We start from the raw sequence: 19030 nt of genomic DNA, 5'->3' as shown, positions 1-19030 counted from the left end.
AGCTCCTCGGGCGTATCTCGCATTGACCAACGCGATCGCCAACGCGACACTTCATCTTGAAAGTTTGCACGATCTCCTTCTATGTCGGTCCTGTAGGTCCTGTAGATAGTCTCAGTTTGGACGTCTGTTAGGGGCGTCTGTTATGGCTTCTATCTTCCAAGGCATGAGCCAGAATCCTGTGTAATGTTGCTCTCCTTGTAGAAGCCGGTCCTCCAGTTCCTGCATCATGTGATAAAAAACACACATAATACCGACAGCGGCACCAGTAATCAACATTGGCTCTGTGCTGCTGGTGCCCAACACGACGTGTCATGGATGGTTCAGTATGGAAATCTTATGCAGTCTGGTTGGCTTCATCATATAGTCCAGATGATGTCATCCTCACACTCGGTTCGTAATTAAGTCATGACAACACGGCATTCTTCCATTGCTGACGGCATGTCGCATGACTTGTCCTGAAGAAAGTTTGACAGGTCGACATCTATCTCACACACAACCAATGCAATGATGAAGTCATATCTCAAAATGATATTAAGATGCAATCCTGCTTTGTCATCACTGTTTGCCTGCAGGTACTCCAGAGCCAGAATAAGCACGGGAAATGCGTTCTTGAATGTTGTGAGAGCATCTGCCCTGCCGGTCCACCTCCTCTCGCACAACTTGACAATCTTTGTCTTCCTCTGCAAGGTATGTTTGACATTGGGAGACGTGTCAAGTTCTAAAAGTGTCCATTCGTTTGGACGAGTAGTGGAACGCAAACAGTGTGCCTTACAATGAACGTGCAGTGCATTTGGCGTATGTTGATGACGCCATTGATCCTACTGGACATGCTACTTGCTCTTTCATATCCTTGTGCTCGCATATTGCCAATGCTGATGTGTCTTGCCATCATAAATGCAAGTAGAAAGTCATAAATATCTCCTCCTTTGATGGATAGTGCATGCACGAACCCCAAAAAGCATTCTTGCACAGATGCGTTCTCATCTACAAATCTGAGGCAAATGCATAATTGCGTTTTTGTAGATCAATCCAGATCTGTGGTTTCATCGGCCAACAAAAGTAGTCACCAGCCCACTTTTCAAGTATATATTGTTCAACTTGTTCCTCACAAATGTTGATGATTTCATTCCGTATTTCGGGTAAAGTATATTACAAACGAGAGGTGGTGTGCAAGAACAGGATCATCTTTAGCAAGGACTTTAAGAATAGAGAAGTTGATTTTATCCTCAACGTGTGCACAGAGTGGAATGATCTGACTTCCACAAAGTAGTGTAATTACCACTATCATCTTCTTCAAATGTATTTGATTTTCTGAACTTCAGCATTGTGGAACGATGACATTGTGCCGAGTACTGAAACTTTCTTGGATGATATGATATCCTTGTAGTCTTCCCCAATTTGCACATAGCTGTGATGTTTAGAATGAGAGTGAATATGGCTCATTACAAGCTGAGCAATAATATCTGTGACAGGCGAATAGTAACCAAATGTATTAGACTTTCGGTCATTCCTTTCAAAGAGTGTACTATAGCCACAGAATACACAATCTTTGCTTTCTGAACACCGCAACTACAGTGCATGACCTTCTGCCACGAAACGTTCAATTTTCTCTGCTGTTCACCAATGAATCTGTAGATACAAATATTTTCACTGCATTGTTGGACAAATATGATAATAAAAACAAGATGAGAACGGTTTTGCATCACGCAACATCAAAAAGGTTTACATGAATGCCTTCAACAAACTGAAGCTTTCTTGAAGAACGCTTAATTTTGGAAGCGTCCATAAAATATCAATGTGAACTAACCAAACAGAAAGATCTATAAATTTCCGAATTTCAACATACCTTGATGGAAATTCTTAAGCTAAAGGATTTTCCCACTACTTTGATAGAATTAGATTTATTATAACTTTAGATTTGTATTAACTTCATCCAAGCTCAGCTCTCTCTCGGTCAACACGCCAATGTCCATATATGGTGGACCTGCCTTTTTCTCGCCATTCGTCACCACTCGCCCCTTTCCGTAACCTCCAAGAAGACTCAATTTAGAGAGAAGTACGCAGTATTGTCAATAACAATATAACCTGTAAATCAGAATGTATGCGTGCAAAACACGCACTCAAAATATCTTTTGCGTGTTTTTGTTGTTTTTTTCGTGTAAAACTAAGGTTTCTGCGTTAATGCGAAGACTGGACGTTTCACATCCAAAAACTACGGCCTCCTACTCAATCTGTGTTTAGTTTCTTTGAGTGTTTAAACAGTCAGGTTCGTTGTCTTGGAGCAGAGCAGCACTAACGTCATTCTGCGACTTGGAGCACACCATCCTTCTGACGATCGAAGTACTGATAATGGTGACCGGGTTATAAGATCATTTATCTCCTGATAGTGGATGAGTGAGTGAGTTTAGTTTCACGTCACCTGGGTGACCTGTCAATGAGTCAGTCTATGGATTATGTGGTTCAAAAAGCTTGAACGCTGTGGATGTTTTAATACATATGTTGGTGTAAATGTGTGTAGGTTCGTGTTTTCAAGTCGCAGTATATACGCAGTAACGTTAGACGCGACGTACAATCTCACTGAATTCATTCACCTTAATTCATTGTTGGTATGAAACATATGAATAAATGTCTTTCTTGTGGTGGAGTGAGTGAATGAGTGAGTTAGTTTTACGCCGCTTTTAGCAATATTCCAACAATATCACGGCGGGGGACACCAGAAATGGGCTTCTCACATTGTACCCATGTGAGGAATCGAACCCGGAATTCGGCGTGACGAGTGACTGCTTTAACCACTTGATTACCCTACCGCACCTAATCCCCTCATAGACTATCTCATGTCTGTCAGTCCACATCCACTGAGCGTCTTGTTTGGTAAGGAACGGCGCGTTTAGTGCAATGTATGCGGGCATTTCCCATCTAATTCCTTCCTGTTAGTTGCAATGGGGTCCGGACTCCCTCAACCTTCTCTGGGTCCAACTTCATTCCCCTGCACTGGCAATCTCTCCTTCAAATTTAACTTCTGGTAGACACATTTGTATTTTATCTGCATTCAGTCTTATACCTTCGTCCTTCGTTGTTCTGAATGTGTTGCACAGATTTGGGTCGTATTCTTCCTAAGTCCACTGATCAGTAAATATTCAACCAATGGGTGTTTATATTCGCCCATTTCAAACACACGATCCTGGCGATTTTGGAAGACGTCACCAACCTTTGATCCCGGCGAAATGGAAAACGCCCGTATGGAGTGTTAAAATGAGCTTCCTGTGAACAATTACGTTTTGATGACCACGTGTGAACACAACAATAAGCCTAGTCTTGTGAAATGTTTCTGCTACACACGAAGTTCCGCCATGTTGATGTATTGTACACTCAAGAAAATAGGCCTGCCATGATGTGATTGAGAAGTGATTGTGTGAGTGAGTTTAGCTTTACGCCGCACTCAGCAATAATCCAGCTATATGGCTATATCCAGCTGTAAATAATCGGTCCTGGACCAGACAACCAAGTGATCAACAGCATGAACATCGATCTACACTATTTTGATACGATGACATGTGTCAAACAAGTCAGAGAGCCTGATTATCCGATATCGTTAGTCACCTCTTACGGCAAGCATGGATTACTGAAAATCAATTCTAACCCGGATCTTCACAGGTTCATAAAATATCGCTAAAAGCGGCGTAAAACTTAACTAAACTCACTCACTCACTGTACCACCAATGGTATGCTTTCGGCCGTGTCTAACTAGAAACGTTAGGTCACGTGATGCCTATTTTGCTGGCGATGACAAGCAGTTTGATCGACAGGTCCGTACTGCATGACAATGTTTGAGTGACAGAATCATGATACACATTTTTGTCATTCGATAAGCGTACATTCCACGAGTGAAGTTTTGGCTGTGAAACTCCTGCACGCGCAATACGTGCTTAACATGATTTACCATTGTATACTACAAACAAAAAATATGGGAACACCCTAAAATATGATAGTCATATAGAAACTGAAACGTGGTGAGGTCATTTATACTCTAAGGTAAATGCAACTTTTTGTGTGCTTAATGGGCACTTTAAACATGTTCGAACATGCAGTGAAGCAACTGATTCAATATTCGTTGAGTTTGAGTGAAATGAAACATAGTGAAAAACAGCGAAAAACAAGGTTGCTAAAACACACCAGCACCATGTTTGATTCAAACGCCCGAACACAACAGCCTGGTGCATGAGGAAAACAGACTCCCCCGAGCGAGAGAAAGGCTCGAGGATTTACATTCAACCAAAACCGTCGGTGTTGTATTTTATCCCATGTTGTGAAGGCCGTTCTTTCTCCAGCACAAGAGGGGGTGCTGGGGTAGCCTAGTGGTTAAAGCGTGTGCTCGTCACGCCGAAGACCCGGATTCGATTCCTCACATGGGCACAATGTGTGAAGCCCATTTCTGGTGTCCCCCGCCGTGATATTGCTGGAATATTGCTAAAAGCGGCGTAAAACTAAACTCACTCATTCACTCACTCCACCACAAGAAGGACATTTATTCATATGTTTCATACCAACAATGAATTAAGGTGAATGAATTCAGTGAGATTGTACGTCGCGTCTAACGTTACTGCGTATATACTGCGACTTGAAAACACGAACCTACACACATTTACACCAACATATGTATTAAAACATCCACAGCGTTCAAGCTTTTTGAACCACATAATCCATAGACTGACTCACTGACAGGTCACCCAGGTGACGTGAAACTAAACTCACTCACTCATCCACTATAATCACTGACAGGTCACCCTTGTTCTAAATCAGTTACAGTGTTCAGCTGAATTAATTCACTGAAGGTTTAACCTCTAAGGCGGCTGTTTGGTCGAGGTTAGCATTTATGGTTCATTGAAAGGAGGGACATGTATACAGCGCCCCAAGCGACACCCTTGCATTGTCTAGGTCACTGGCAGAGTTTAAAATATTTCCCCTCGCTCTGTTCAGCGCGCTGACAGACCTTTCACTCAAACAGGACATCCGTGCTTGATGGACTTAGACTTAAACCCTGTCTAATGTACACACATATTGTGTTATTGTTATGTGTCATTTGAAATATCCAGAAGTGTATAGTTTCCATTATCACTGTGCAGAATTTCAGGGACATATAGATTCTTTATGCAAACCAACCTGCCACCCCTGTGATCAGAATTTGAATGTTCCTGTCGGGTTCTGTATGGCTACTTAACCTGTCATTCAACACTGCAGTCTGTTTGTGACTTTCTCTCAACATGGCTACGTCACCGACGTTGTATGTAGTGGACTATGTCGTGATTGCAGCAACGTTGTCGGTGCCGTTGGGTATGGGTGTCTATCTTGCCGTTAAAGGAAGGAAGAGAAATACCAAAGAAGAATATCTTCTCGGAGGAAGGAAACTACATGTGATTCCTGTTACGTTGTCGTTGTTTGTGACGTTCATGTCGTCCACGTCACTTATAGGAATGCCAGCGGAGACGTTCACGACGGGAATTACTTTTGTTTTACATGTGATCGGTGTAAGTCTGAGCTACGTCATAGGAATATTCACTATCGTCCCCATCATGCACTCTCTGCAGGTGACCAGCATGTACGAGGTGAGTGGCCTTCATGACGATGTTCTGAATGTGTGGTAGGTGGGGTATCAGACGGTGCTATGGGTGGGGTATGACGTAGTTTTGTAGAGAGCTTTGTGGTGGGTGCGATATGAGGTGGTACTGTGGAGGGCGGTCTGGTGGGTCAGATGTGAGGTGGTGCTGAGGTTTTGATATGATGTGGTGTTGAGGGTGGGGTATAATGTGGTGTTGAGGGTTTCACATGAGGTGGTGTGATGGGTGAGATATGAGGTGGTACTGTGGAGGGAGGTCTGGTGGGTCAGATGTGAGGTGGTGTTGAGGGTTTAACATGAGGTGGTGTGGTGGGTGCGATATGAGGTGGTACTGTGGAGGGCGGTCTGGTGGGACAGATGTGAGGTGGTGTTGAGGGTGGGTTATAATGTGGTGTTGAGCGTTTGACATGAGGTGGTGTCATGGGTTAGATGTGAATTGGTGTTGTGCGTTGATATGAGGTGTTGTTGTGGGAGGGATATGAGGTGTTGGTGTAGGAGGGATATGAGGTGTTGGTGTGGGAGGGATATGAGGTGTTGTTGGAGGGATATGAGGTGTTAATATAGGAGGGATATGAGGTGTTGTTGGAGGGATATGAGGTGTTGTTATGGGAAGGATATGAGGTGTTGTTGTTGGAGGGATATGAGGTGTTGGTGTAAGAGGGATATGAGGTGTTGTTGTGGGAGAGGATATGAGGTGTTGTTATGGGAAGGATATGAGGTGTTGTTGGAGAGGGATATGAGGTGTTGTTATGGGAAGGATATGAGGTGTTGTTGTTGGAGGGATATGAGGTGTTGTTATGGGAGAAGGATATGAGGTGTTGGTGTTGGAGGGATATGAGGTGTTGGTGTGGGAGGGATATGAGGTGTTGGTGTGGGAGGGATATGAGGAGGTGTTGTTATGGGAAGGATATGAGGTGTTGTTGTTGTTGGAGGGATATGAGGTGTTGTTGTTGGAGGGATATGAGGTGTTGGTGTGGGAGGGATATGAGGTGTTGGTGTGGGAGGGATATGAGGTGTTGGTGTAGGAGGGATATGAGGTGTTGTTGTGGAGAGGATATGAGGTGTTGGTGTGGGAGGGATATGAGGGTTGTTATGGGAAGGATATGAGGTGTTGTTGTTGGGAGGGATATGAGGTGTTGGTGTATGGGAAGGATATGAGGTGTTGTTGTTGGGAGGGATATGAGGTGTTGTTGGTGTGGGAGGGATATGAGGTGTTGTTGTTGGAGGGGATAGAGGTGTTGGTGTTGGGAGGGATATGAGGTGTTGTTTGGGAGGGATATGAGGAGGTGTTGTTGAGGAGGGATATATGAGGTGTTGTTGTAAGAGGGATATGAGGTGTTGTTATGGGAGAGGATATGAGGTGTTGTTGTACATGGGAGGGATAGGAGGTGTTGTTGTAGGGAAGGATATGAGGTGTTGTTGTTGGAGGGGATATGAGGTGTTGTTGGAGAGGATATTGTGTTGTGGGAAGGATATGAGGTGTTGTTGTTGGAGAGGATATGAGGTGTTGATGTAGGAGGGATATGAGGTGTTGTTGTGGGAGGGATATGAGGAGGTTGTTATGGGAGAGGATATGAGGTGTTGTTGTTGGAGAGGGATATAGGAGGTGTTGTTGTAAGGAGGGATATGAGGAGGTGTTGTTGAGGGAGGGATATAGGTTGTTGTTGGGAGGGATATGAGGTGTTGTTGTTGGAGGGATATGAGGTGTTGATGTAGGAGGGATATGAGGTGTTATGTGTGGAGAGGATATGAGGTGTTGATAGGAGAGGATATGAGGTGTTGTTGTTGGAGGGATATGAGGTGTTGATGTGGAGAGGGATATGAGGTGTTGTTGTGGGAGGATATGAGGTTGTTGTGGGAAGGATATGAGGTGTTGTTGTTGGAGAGGGGATATGAGGTGTTGTTGTGGGAGGGATATGAGAGGTGATATGGGAGAGGATATATGTGTTGTTGTTGGAGAGGATATAGAGGTGTTGATGTAAGAGGGATATGAGGTGTTGTTGTGGATATAGAGGGATATAGAGGTGTTGGTGTGGGAGGGATATGAGGTGTTGTTGTGAGGGATATGAGGTGTTGATGTGGGAGGATATGAGGTGTTGATGTGGGAGGGATATGAGTGTTGTTGTGGGAGGGATATGAGAGTGTTGTTGTTGGAGGGATATGAGGTGTTGTTGTTGGAGGGATATGAGGTGTTGGTGTAGGAGGGATATGAGGTGTTGTTGTGGGAGGGATATGAGGTGTTGTTATGGGAAGGATATGAGGTGTTGTTGTGGGAGGGATATGAGGTGTTGTTGTGGGAGGGATATGAGGTGTTGTTGTGGGAGGGATATGAGGTTGTTATGGGAGGGATATGAGGTGTTGTTGTTGGAGGGATATGAGGTGATGTGGGAGGATATAGAGGTGTGTTGTGGGGAGGATATGAGAGGTGTTGTTGTTGGAGGATATGAGGTGTTGTTGTTGGAGGGATATGAGGTGTTGGTGTGGGAGGATATGAGGTGTTATTGTGGAGGGAGGATATGAGGATGTGTTGTAGAGAGGATATGAGAGGTGTTGATGTAGGAGGATATGAGGTATTTGTTGTATGAGGAGAGGGATATGAGGTGTTGTTGTTGGGAGGGATGTTAGTGTGTTGTTGTTATGGAGGATATGAGGTGAGTGTGTGGAGGGGATAGGTGTTGATGTTGGAGGGATATGAGGTGTTGTTGTGGGAGGATATGAGGTGTTGATGTGGGAGGGATATGAGGTGTTGATGTGGGAGGGATATGAGGTGTTGGTGTAGGAGGGATATGAGGTGTTGATGTAGGAGGGATATGAGGTGTTGTTGGATGGATATGAGGTGTTTGGGAGGGATATGAGTGTTGTTGTGGGAGGGATATGAGGTGGTGGTGTGGGAGGGATATGATGGTTGTTGTTGTGGGAGGGATATGAGAGGTTATTTTGGATATGAGGTTTTGTAGGTGTTGTGTGGGAGGGATATGAGGTGGTGTTGTTGTTGGGATGGGATATGAGGAGGTTGTTGTTGGTGTGGATGGTTGGATAGGTGTGTTGTAGGTGGATATGAGGTGAGTGGTGTGAGGGAGAATTGAATGAGGTGTTGTGGGTGGGATACGAGGTTATTTTGAAGTGGGTTTTGTGGTTTTTGTGATGGTGAGATATGAGGTGGTAGCCTGTGTTGTATATGAGGTGGTTTAATGGAGGGCAGTGTGGTTGGTGGGATATGAGGTGTTGTTGTGGGTTGGATACGAGTGGTATTGAGGGAGGGAATTGAAGTTGTGTTGTGGGAGGGATGTGAGGTTGTGGTGCGGGGGTGATATGAGGTGGTGCTTTGGGTGGGATATCAGTGGCGTTGATATGAGGAGGTGTTCGGAGAGTGTTGTGACGTGTAGCCGACAATAGGTCATCAGAAACATTGATGACAAACTTGACAAAAGTGAAGGTACATGCATGCGTGCGTGCGTGCGTTGAGACTATTTGCTACGCAGGTAGAAGGGTGATAGTGTGTGTTTAGTAGGTTTGGGACATTTTTGCATGTAACAACAATTAGCGAAGTTGACCTACGTAGTTAACCTACGTTTGTATTATCGGTTTTGTTCATGTACATTGTAACCAGATATCAAACGCCAAGTGCCGAGTTAATCGCTCGTTAAGTAAGCCGTACGCGATGACTTACCTGTTAAGCAATAAACGCAGTTATTATGATAATCGCTAACATGCATCTGGAACAGAGCCCAAGCCTTCATTAGAGGTATATGCAGGGAATCCAGGTTCGAAAATGATCTTCACGTCTGTTGGTCTTAATGTAATGTGAAATGTCAAAGGTTATAGCGTACGTCTAACATATACTCTCACAAAAAAGAAACGCATAAGTCGTATTGGTATATGAATTGTCAATTTGTTATTAAAAATTCGTTTTTGATGAGGCTGTTATGCTTTTAGACGGTATTAGTATTAGTATTTTTTAGCTAAATGAAACTTAAGAATAACCTTATGCCACGACTCACTGCTGTAAATCGAAAGATTGCCATTGGTCGTCTGGAGGCTGGAGTGTCTCAGACTGCCGTGGCACGTCATTTCAATGTTCACCAGAGTAAAAATCAGTGGTTTCAGTGACCGATAGGACCAAAACAATTTTACGCAAGATCGGCCTAGAAGTGATAAACCTAGGGTTACCACTGCAGCGCAGGATAGGTACATCCAGGTACTTCATTTGCGGAATCGAACTGTCACAGCAGCCTCAAAGTTTGAGGAGAGTGTCCGCCCAAACCTTTCGTAATCGTCTACAAGAATCTGGACTTCGTGCCAGAAGACCCTATTTTGGCCGTGTGCTGCGACGACTATGTCTCACTACATTTGAATTTACACCCGCTTTAACTATGGAACTCAGTTCATAGCACAATCCTGCCTTAAGGAGCAGCCAAAGAGCAGTTTTAGAAGAAGTGGATCCACTGGCAGACATTCCAATAGATGCCTCTCCTTTTTCAACAGTCTGTTTAGTGATATTATGACAGGAGACATCAATACAATCATTGATCATATCAGAACTGGTATGTTTACCACAGCTGGTCTATTAAACTTCCAGCTAGGTACATGGTCTTCACATAACTGCACTGGACGCACCTGAATGTCTGCATCCCAGTTGCACACATTTGCCAATGAAGAGGAAACCACAGAGAGATCTAAAGGAGAAGATGTCCCTATTTCCCACGTAATTTATGATAACTAGATCAGACTCATGCAAAAAGGCTTCTGGGACAGATCCGTCGAAATCTGATTTGATTTCTTGATAACTAGATTAGCCTCATCCAAAAAGGCTTCTGGGACAGAGAAATCTCATTTAGTTATGATAACTAGATCAGCCTCATGCAAAAAGGTTCCTGGGACCGATCCGTTGAAATATGATTTAATTCATGATTACTATATCAGCCTCATCCAAAAAGGCTTCTAGGACTGATCCGTCGAAATCTGATTTAATTTCTTGATAACTAGATTAGCCTCATCCAAAAAGGCTTCTAGGGCATATCCGTTGAAATCTCATTTAGTTATGATAATTAGATCAGCCTCATGCAAAAAGGCTTCTGGGACCGATCCGTTGAAATATGATTTAATTCATGATAACTAGATCAGCCTCATGCAAAAAGGCTTCTGGGACTAATCCTGATCAAATCTGATTCAATTTCTTGATGGCTAGATTAGCCTCATCCAAAAAGGCTTCTAGGACAGATCCATCGAAATCTGATTTAATTATGATAACTAGATCAGCCTCATCCAAAAAGGCTTCTGGGACTGATCCGTTGAAATCTGATTTAATTCATGATTACTAGATCAGTCACATCCAAAAAGGCCTCTGGGACAGATCCGTCGAAATCTCATTCAATTCATGATAACTAGGTAAGCCTCATCCAAAAAGGCTTCTAGGACTGATCCGTTGAAATGTCATTTAGTTATGATAACTAGATTAGCCTCATCCGAAAAGGTTTCTGGGACCAATCCGTTGAAGTTTGGTTCAATTCATGATAACTAGGTAAGCCTCATCCAGAAAGGCTTCACGGACAGATCCGTTGAAATCTCATTTAGTTATGATAACTAGATCAGCCTTATCCAAAAAGGCTTCTAGAACTGATCCGTGGAAATCTCATTTAGTTATGATAACTAGATCAGCCTCATGCAAAAAGGCTTCTGGGACCGATCCGTTGAAATATGATTTAATTCATGATAACTAGATCAGCCTCATGCAAAAAGGCTTCTAGGACTGATCCGTCGAAATCTGATTTAATTATGATAACTAGATCAGCCTCATTCAAAAAGGCTTCTAGGGCTGATCCGTCGAAATCTGATTTAATTCATGATAACTAGATCAGCCTCATCCAAAAAGGCTTCTGGGACTGATCCGTCGAAATCTGATTTAATTCATGATTGCTAGATCAGTCACATCCAAAAAGGCGTCCAGGACTGATCCGTCGAAAACTGATTTTATTCATGATAACCAGATCAGCTCATCCAAAGATCACCACCACCTCTTATTTACCACGACTACTCAAAGGTACAATACCACAAGCATTTAGTCGTGTCTAGAAAATAGTCCTTAATGTTAATGAGCCTGTACTTCAATTTCATTTTCGTTACCTTCATCCTTGGAGAAAGGAGTCAAGAAATGTCATGACAAATGCTTCATTGATATCAGAAGATCGATATCTAAGCCTCAGCTAACTGGCGGGAAGAAGTGATGGCCATACATACCTCTTCCTCTGAGGTGTCACCTATAGCGGTATAAAATATTCTTAAAATAAATCGAAGAAATGAAAGCATGTTATTATTGTCTTCCATACAGATGATGTATGCCAAATGATGTATGATGAAAGCAATACATCGTAAAAACATATGCCACTGTCCATTGTTATGAGAGAGACGAGAGTATGAGTGCTATGCTATTCAGGTGTCCTCTGCCATGATATTGCTGAAATAGTGCTAAAACTCGTCCACTCACATTTTGCACTATGAAGTGATGGCCAAGGACTGATCCGTCGAAATCTGATTTAATTCATGATAACTAGATCAGCTCATCAAAAAAGGCTTCTGGGACTGGTCCGTTGCACTAACATCACCACCTCTTATTTACCACGACTACTCAAAGGTACAATACCACAAGCATTTAGTCGTGTCTAGAAAATAGTCCTTAATGTTAATGAGCCTGTACTTCAATTTCATTTTCGTTACCTTCATCCTTGGAGAAAGGAGTCAAGAAATGTCATGACAAATGCTTCATTGATATCAGAAAGATCGATATCTAAGCCTCAGCTAACTGGCAGGAAGAAGTGATGGCCATACCTCTTCCTCTGAGGTGTCACCTATAGCGGTATAAAAATATTCTTAAAATAAATCGAAGAAATGAAAGCATGTTATTATTGTCTTCCATACAGATGATGTATGCCAAATGATGTATGATGAAAGCAATACATCGTAAAACATATGCCACTGTCCATTGTTATGAGAGAGACGAGAGAGTATGAGTGCTATGCTATTCTGGTGTCCTCTGCCATGATATTGCTGAAATAGTGCTAAAAACTCGTCCACTCACATTTTGCACTATGAAGTGATGGCCATATATACCTCTTCCGCTGAGGTGTCACCTATAGCAGTATAAAAATATTTTCATTGCTTATATAAATTATTACATAATATTCACTTTGCTCTTAGGTCCCATTGTGTCCTTCGGCTTATATGATACTGCAGGCATTCATAAAGTTAAGTACTTTTTAAAATATAATTACTCTAACACATTAAACACATATATACATAGTCATGGTTTAGGTGGGTTAGCTCAGGTTATTGAATACAAGTCACGTATGTCACACACAAACGCATATGAGCAAGTTTACAGGTGTGCTTGCACATACTGTTTGACAAAAGACGTTCCGATATACATATTTATCTTACCTTCATGTTAAATACTTTAATTTCATTGTTCAATGACGCTTTAACATGTTTCTTTCCGTGCCACCCCTCCCTGGATGGTGACAACTGGAAAAAATATTACCCGCTGCCAAGGTAACCGCCAAACTCTCCGTCAAGAAGCTGTATCGCTAACAATTGTATGGCGTCATAATATGATGCGTGCAGTGCAGGGAGTTTGAAAACCGTTCGATTAGCCGTTTTTGTGTTCACTATGTACAAATTTATTTTACCGACTTTCACGGCTTATTTTATACATTGAATCGTTTGCACACTCACCTTAAATATAACTAACCATTCTATAGCAGTTTTAAGCTTGTCAGAAAATGTTTCACTGATTTTATAGTTCCAGTCGAGAAACAGACGCCATTTTGTTTACATGTCATATAGACGGTAGCGATCTTCAAAATAAAATAAAATGATATTTTTTACATTTAACATAGCGGTAAGATTCATACGTTGTATGCTTCTCCCTCGGGTCTGATGTACGCCTACCCGAGCCGGTAGGCGAGTGATGACACAGCTACAAAGAGGCGTACATCAGACTGTATTACCCTCGAGAGAAGTATACAACTTATAATATGGTATGAAATCATTTCGCACTCTTACAACACAAATGATACACATTACATAAGGTACGAGATAAAAACGATCTATATCACTTCTTGTGTTTTCGCCAAGGAAAAGTGGCATTTTCCCACCTGTGCCGTAAACACTACTCTTTGTCCGTAAAGACCCTATTGAAGCTCCGTAAGTCAATATTTCCGACTTGCAGATTTAAGAGGTTAATTTACAGTTAGACTGTGTTAGTTTCATCTATAGTTATTCACCCATACATTGTCTTAGTTGTTTAAGGGCGGTGGTGCAGCCTTGTGGTTAACGTATTCGCTCTTCACGCCGACGACCGGGTTCGAATCCCAACTCTGGTATCACTCTGAAGTCCATTTCGTATGTCATCCGCCGTGAATTAAGAACGACTATTGACATCTGGTATGAAATGCATTAAAATCGACCTGTCGGTTTCAATATCTCAATATCAATTTCACTCATATGCGTTGTCTAGCAGCTGTGGAAGGTATAAGAAGCGCTGTATCAAATGCAAAATGTGAGTGGACGAGTTTTTAGCAATATTTCAGCAATATCATGGCAGAGGTCACCAGAATTCGGCTTCAGACATTGTACCCATGTGGGGAATCGAACCCGGGCCTCGGCGTGAGGTAGCCTTGTGGTTAAAGCGTTCGCCGTCACACCGAAGTCCCGTGGATGGAAGTCCCCACATACCATGAGTGAAGCCCATTTCCGATGTCCACTGTCGTGATGTTACCGGAATAATGTTAAAACCCAAGTAATTCACTCCTCATCGTGGTAATGTGCCTCAGAAAGATGACCCGCTTTCCTTTACCTTATGACACTAAGGGGTTTATGTAAATGTTGTAATTGTATACATTTGGTCAAATCGCATAACGCATATTGTAAACTATTCTTATATCATTCAACATTCAGTCATATGGTTGCGTCTAGCATCTCATAATTGAAACTATATAATGTGCAACTACATAATCCGGAATATGTATATCCGTTCCATGTTGTGTTGAAGCTAATTTGATGCATTAACAGTACGTGGCCCTGCTCCAGTGCAGTTAGTTATGGTCATGACCACTTTGATTCAGTCTAATATGCCATATTAGGTGTGGTGGTTGAGAATGGTGTGGCAAGTGGGATACGAGTGAGTGAGTTTAGTTTTACGCCGCACTCAGCAATATTCCAGATATATGGCGGCGGTCTGTAAATAATCGAGTCTGGACCAGACAATCCAGTGATCAACAGCATGAACATCGATCTGCGCAATTGGGAACCGATGACATGCGTCAACCAAGTCAGCGAGCCTGACCACCCGATCCCGTTAGTTGCCTCTTACGATAAGCATGGGTTACTGAAGATCAATATTCTAACTCGGACCTTCACGGATAAATTGGGATACGAGGTGTTAGGGCTGTGAGTGGTGTGATGTATGGGATGTTGTAGTGAAGAGTGATGTGCGGTTGGAATATGAGGGGAAGGTGTCGAAAATAGCGTATTTTCAAGAATGATAAGGAAATGTGCTAGTGAATCTTTGACAACATAATCCTTTTCTCCACTTCCATTCTTGTAAACGGTGTAAAGCAATGCTTATGTCTATATCCCAAATTTGTAAATATACAAAACCTGTCTTGATTGTCTGCTAGAGGAGATTGTATAAATAGATCACTGTAAATCAGTCATAACACCAGGTGTTCGCAACCAGGGTAATCATGTATTGCTGTACCTGTAGCAAGAAACGTTGTGTTAACAATTTTGTACTAACATTGTCCTTTGCATTTCAGTATTTCCGCCTGCGCTTCCAATCTCCCTTTCTCTGGCTCTTGGTGACAGTTGTCGGAATGTTTCAGAAGGTGAGTCGGACATTAAACAACCAAATAATAGAAAAGAGTAAGTCGTCTCAGCATATGCTGAAACATTTACAAGAATATTTCAGTCAATGTCCTACATTCTAGCAATTTCAAATAATCCTAAGTGTGAAATAGCATACCTTTCTTTTCGACACAGCACTTAATGCTAATAATCCTCAAGGTCATCTAAAGGTTGTGTTTTATTATTAAAGATGTCCATTGATGTAAAAATTAAATGAACTAAATAAGCACTAACAGACATATGAACCAGTAGCCAAACAAAGTGAATAAAAAATTTTACAAGCCAAAGTGTCGGAGCATTAATGGATATCTTTTTGCGTTCTGGTTTGAGCGTAGAAAATCTAGGAACACAATCATCCTTAAAGATTTTATCGCCAGTTCAAACTGATATTGCCTTATAAAAATCAATAACCGATAATGGGATGGAAATATACACATGGGCATTAATTAATCACCACCTAAACCCACAGGCAATTTTAAAGATATTTGTTCCAAACAAGGGATCTACCCGAGCAAAGTTAAATTTACATGTGAAGCACGTCGTGCTTCACACAATATCCCAAAGATGTGGGAGCGGTAGATGAGATGTGAGGTGGTGTGGGAGATGATAAATGAGATGTTAATTTCGGCATGCATGACACAGCCAGTCCTGTCGTAACATCGGTGCTGACATTAATCATACGGTTATCAGTGAGGAATCACGTACCCACCGCTTAGGTAAAGAACCGCCCTGGACCGTGAAGAACAATAACCACCACGACCGAATCCTAATTCGTCTAGCAAGATGCAGTCCCATATATAACCACATGACCTAATATAAATGTTCAATTGGCAAGGTAAAATTATGAGGGTTCGCAATCTTATTTTCACTTTATTTGATTTGCTTTTTGGCTTAAAGTGAAATTCATCGGTACGTTTTCACTGCAAACAGACTATAAATATATATCACCTGTGTATATTTCTAGATCGTTTTCACCGCCGTAGTTTTGCTGTCACCTGCATTATCAATTCAAACAGGTAAGCAACTTGCACCTGCGTTCCAATATGGCCCTTGGTATCAGTCAACACCTCTATGAACAGCGTTTACCAAGATAAAGCATATTGTACTAACGTCCTTCTCCTAGCTATTTTGACTCGTGGACAAAGGGGTATGGTTGAGCTACAACTCTTGAATGAGCCTGAACTGAAGCAAACATACTTTATTGACGTGAACGTTTCATACTTCCCGTGTACTCAGTGATTCAGGAAATGCAGCACCATTTGTAAATATTTTCATGTAATATGTACGTGGGCCTGAGGCCTTATTACTGAAAAATAAATGAAGAAGAAGAAGTGATTCATAAAACAGAGTTGGACTCGTATAATGGATTCGTGGGAGATTTCTTATGATTCCGATAATAGTTTTATTGCATTTATTCACATTCAAAATGGGTGCAGTCCTTTTCCTTCTCTCCATAATTACTTTATTTATGCATACAGCTAGATTTAAAACCCACGAGCCGATTCCAAGCCATATTTAGTTTTTCATAAGTTAGTGAGTGAATCTCGCGCGAACATTGGCCAACTGGTTCCCATGCATGATGTTGTATAAGAGAGACGATACGAGAAATTGATGTTTTCTGCAACTGATTTTGAAATACCGACTAAAAACATTGACTGAAATAAATGGATCTAAGTAAGAAAAGTCATGTCTGCATAAACAGGAATCACATGACAATATTCTTTTCTGGTTATTTGAAATATAACCTAATGCTGTCCTATATAATAGGAATTTCAAATTTATTAACAGGAAACTGACCTTTTGCTTGTGTTCACAGCTACAGGTTTACCATTTTGGGTGTCGGTCGTCATTGTGGGATTAGTTGGAATCGTGTACACGTCAATGGTAAGTTGACATCGATGAGTGAGTGAGTGAGTTTAGTTTTACGCCGACCTCAGGAATATTCCGGCTTTATGACGGCCGTCTGTAAATAATCGAGTCTGGACCAGACAATCTAGAGATCAACAGCCTGGGATACGATGACATGTGTCAACCAAGTCAGATAGCCTGACCACCCGATCCCGTTAATGGCCTCTTATGCCAAGCATGGGTTCCTGAAGATCAATTCTAACCCGGATCGTCACCGGTGATGAGACAATATATGTGATCAGTGGTCTTATTACTATGACAAGAAACCGTGCTATGTAGAGTCATCATGGAACCTGCCGTTTCGTGGAGTAATGAAGAATTCGTCAGATTTTGTCGTAAAAGGAGATTATCAGTGGCCAGGCTCACTGGCTTGATTGATGTAATTACTGATGCATATATAGTAACGAGCAGAATGCGACAAAAAACTTTATTCTGTAGACTCGATCCTACTATCAAAAAAGCCGAAATACTTTGTTTCTAGCCGCCAGTAGCTTGCCTCGTTGGTATGGAACTATCTCCCTTGGGTTCAGGGATGGTTTGATCACATGACCTCGTTGCTAGCAAACGATACCGAAGCTTTGCCATGACGTAACAAAACTACAGAAATCAAACTTTTACAGGACAATGCACCTGTACACAAGTCAAGACACACCTGTAACTGGTTTGAAACGAGTCACGTGACCTTACAGAAATTTCCAGCAGCATCACCAGACCTAAACCCAATTGAAAATGTGTGGCAGATTATGAAGGACAAATTAGAAAAGTTGGAACCGAAGAGTGTCGTTGAGTGGCCTAATCCCATCAGTCAAATATGGGTGGACCTACCCCAGGACTACATAGACAATTTGATTGACAGCATGGGACGCCGTATTCAGCAGTGCATCGAGAGAAACGGTGGACTAACAGAATATTGACTTGCATAAATATAAACTTCAGTATCCAGAGTGGATGTATGAAAATTATAACTGATTTTATCAGTAAATAAATTTTGAAACTACGTCTGTGAAAAGTCGTATATTGTCTGCTCGTTACTGTATATGAGGTTATTGTTTTTTACAGTTAAACAGCAATACATATTTCACGTCAAGTTTGAAACATTCATTGACATTTGACTGTTGTCTGAGACCAAATGAAAACAAATGTTTGCCTAGTTACATTTCCTTTGACATCGCGACGAAGGTAACAATTTCTTTGAAAAATATTGTTGCTGTTATTTTTCTTTGCAGTTCGTCTTACAAATTTTAGGTGTCCATCAGTGCAAGACATGAACACATGTCGCTTGGTAATACACAAAATATGCTATGCTATTGACATAAAGCACGTTGTTTACCAACCTGCTTTCATCGTCAGAGCTTCATAGATGATATACTATGTGCTATATATCTATGTACACAGGGCGGAATCCGAGGGGTGGTCCTCGTTGATGTCTTTCAGGCGGCCATCATCATGCTTGGTATATTCTTCGTGCTCGTGAAGGTGAGTAGTTTTGATTGGTATATTCAGTGGTGAGTCGTCTTGATTTCTATATTCAAGACCCGTGAAGGTCCGGGTTAGAATATTGATCTTCAGTAACCCATGCTTGTCGTAAGAGGCGACTAACGGGATCGG

The 19030-nt window shown here is 41.9% G+C and overlaps 1 protein-coding gene across 6 annotated transcripts in view; it reads left to right on the top strand.

The window, feature by feature from the left end:
* Positions 1–249: 249 nt before the first annotated feature.
* Positions 250–19030, top strand: part of LOC124265715 (sodium-coupled monocarboxylate transporter 2-like) — a 32887-nt gene continuing 14106 nt past the window's right edge. For 5 of the 6 annotated variants that reach the window (XM_046700524.1, XM_046700519.1, XM_046700520.1 and 2 more), the window contains exons 1-5: positions 5227–5603; positions 15427–15495; positions 16479–16530; positions 17331–17398; positions 18818–18898. In XM_046700524.1, coding sequence (XP_046556480.1) covers positions 5262–5603; positions 15427–15495; positions 16479–16530; positions 17331–17398; positions 18818–18898 — 612 coding nt within the window. In that variant the 5' untranslated portion in view covers positions 5227–5261. Of the gene's footprint in view, positions 688–5226; positions 5604–15426; positions 15496–16478; positions 16531–17330; positions 17399–18817; positions 18899–19030 lie in introns of those variants that run through there. The other variant, XM_046700526.1, reaches the window with a different exon arrangement.

The sequence above is a fragment of the Haliotis rubra genome, unplaced genomic scaffold (genome assembly GCF_003918875.1).
Source record: "Haliotis rubra isolate DU_JTF1 unplaced genomic scaffold, ASM391887v1 Scf99, whole genome shotgun sequence".
NCBI lineage: Eukaryota > Metazoa > Mollusca > Gastropoda > Lepetellida > Haliotidae > Haliotis > Haliotis rubra.
The sequence above is the reverse complement of the archived record's forward strand: the minus strand, read 5'-3'. Positions and strand labels throughout refer to the sequence as shown.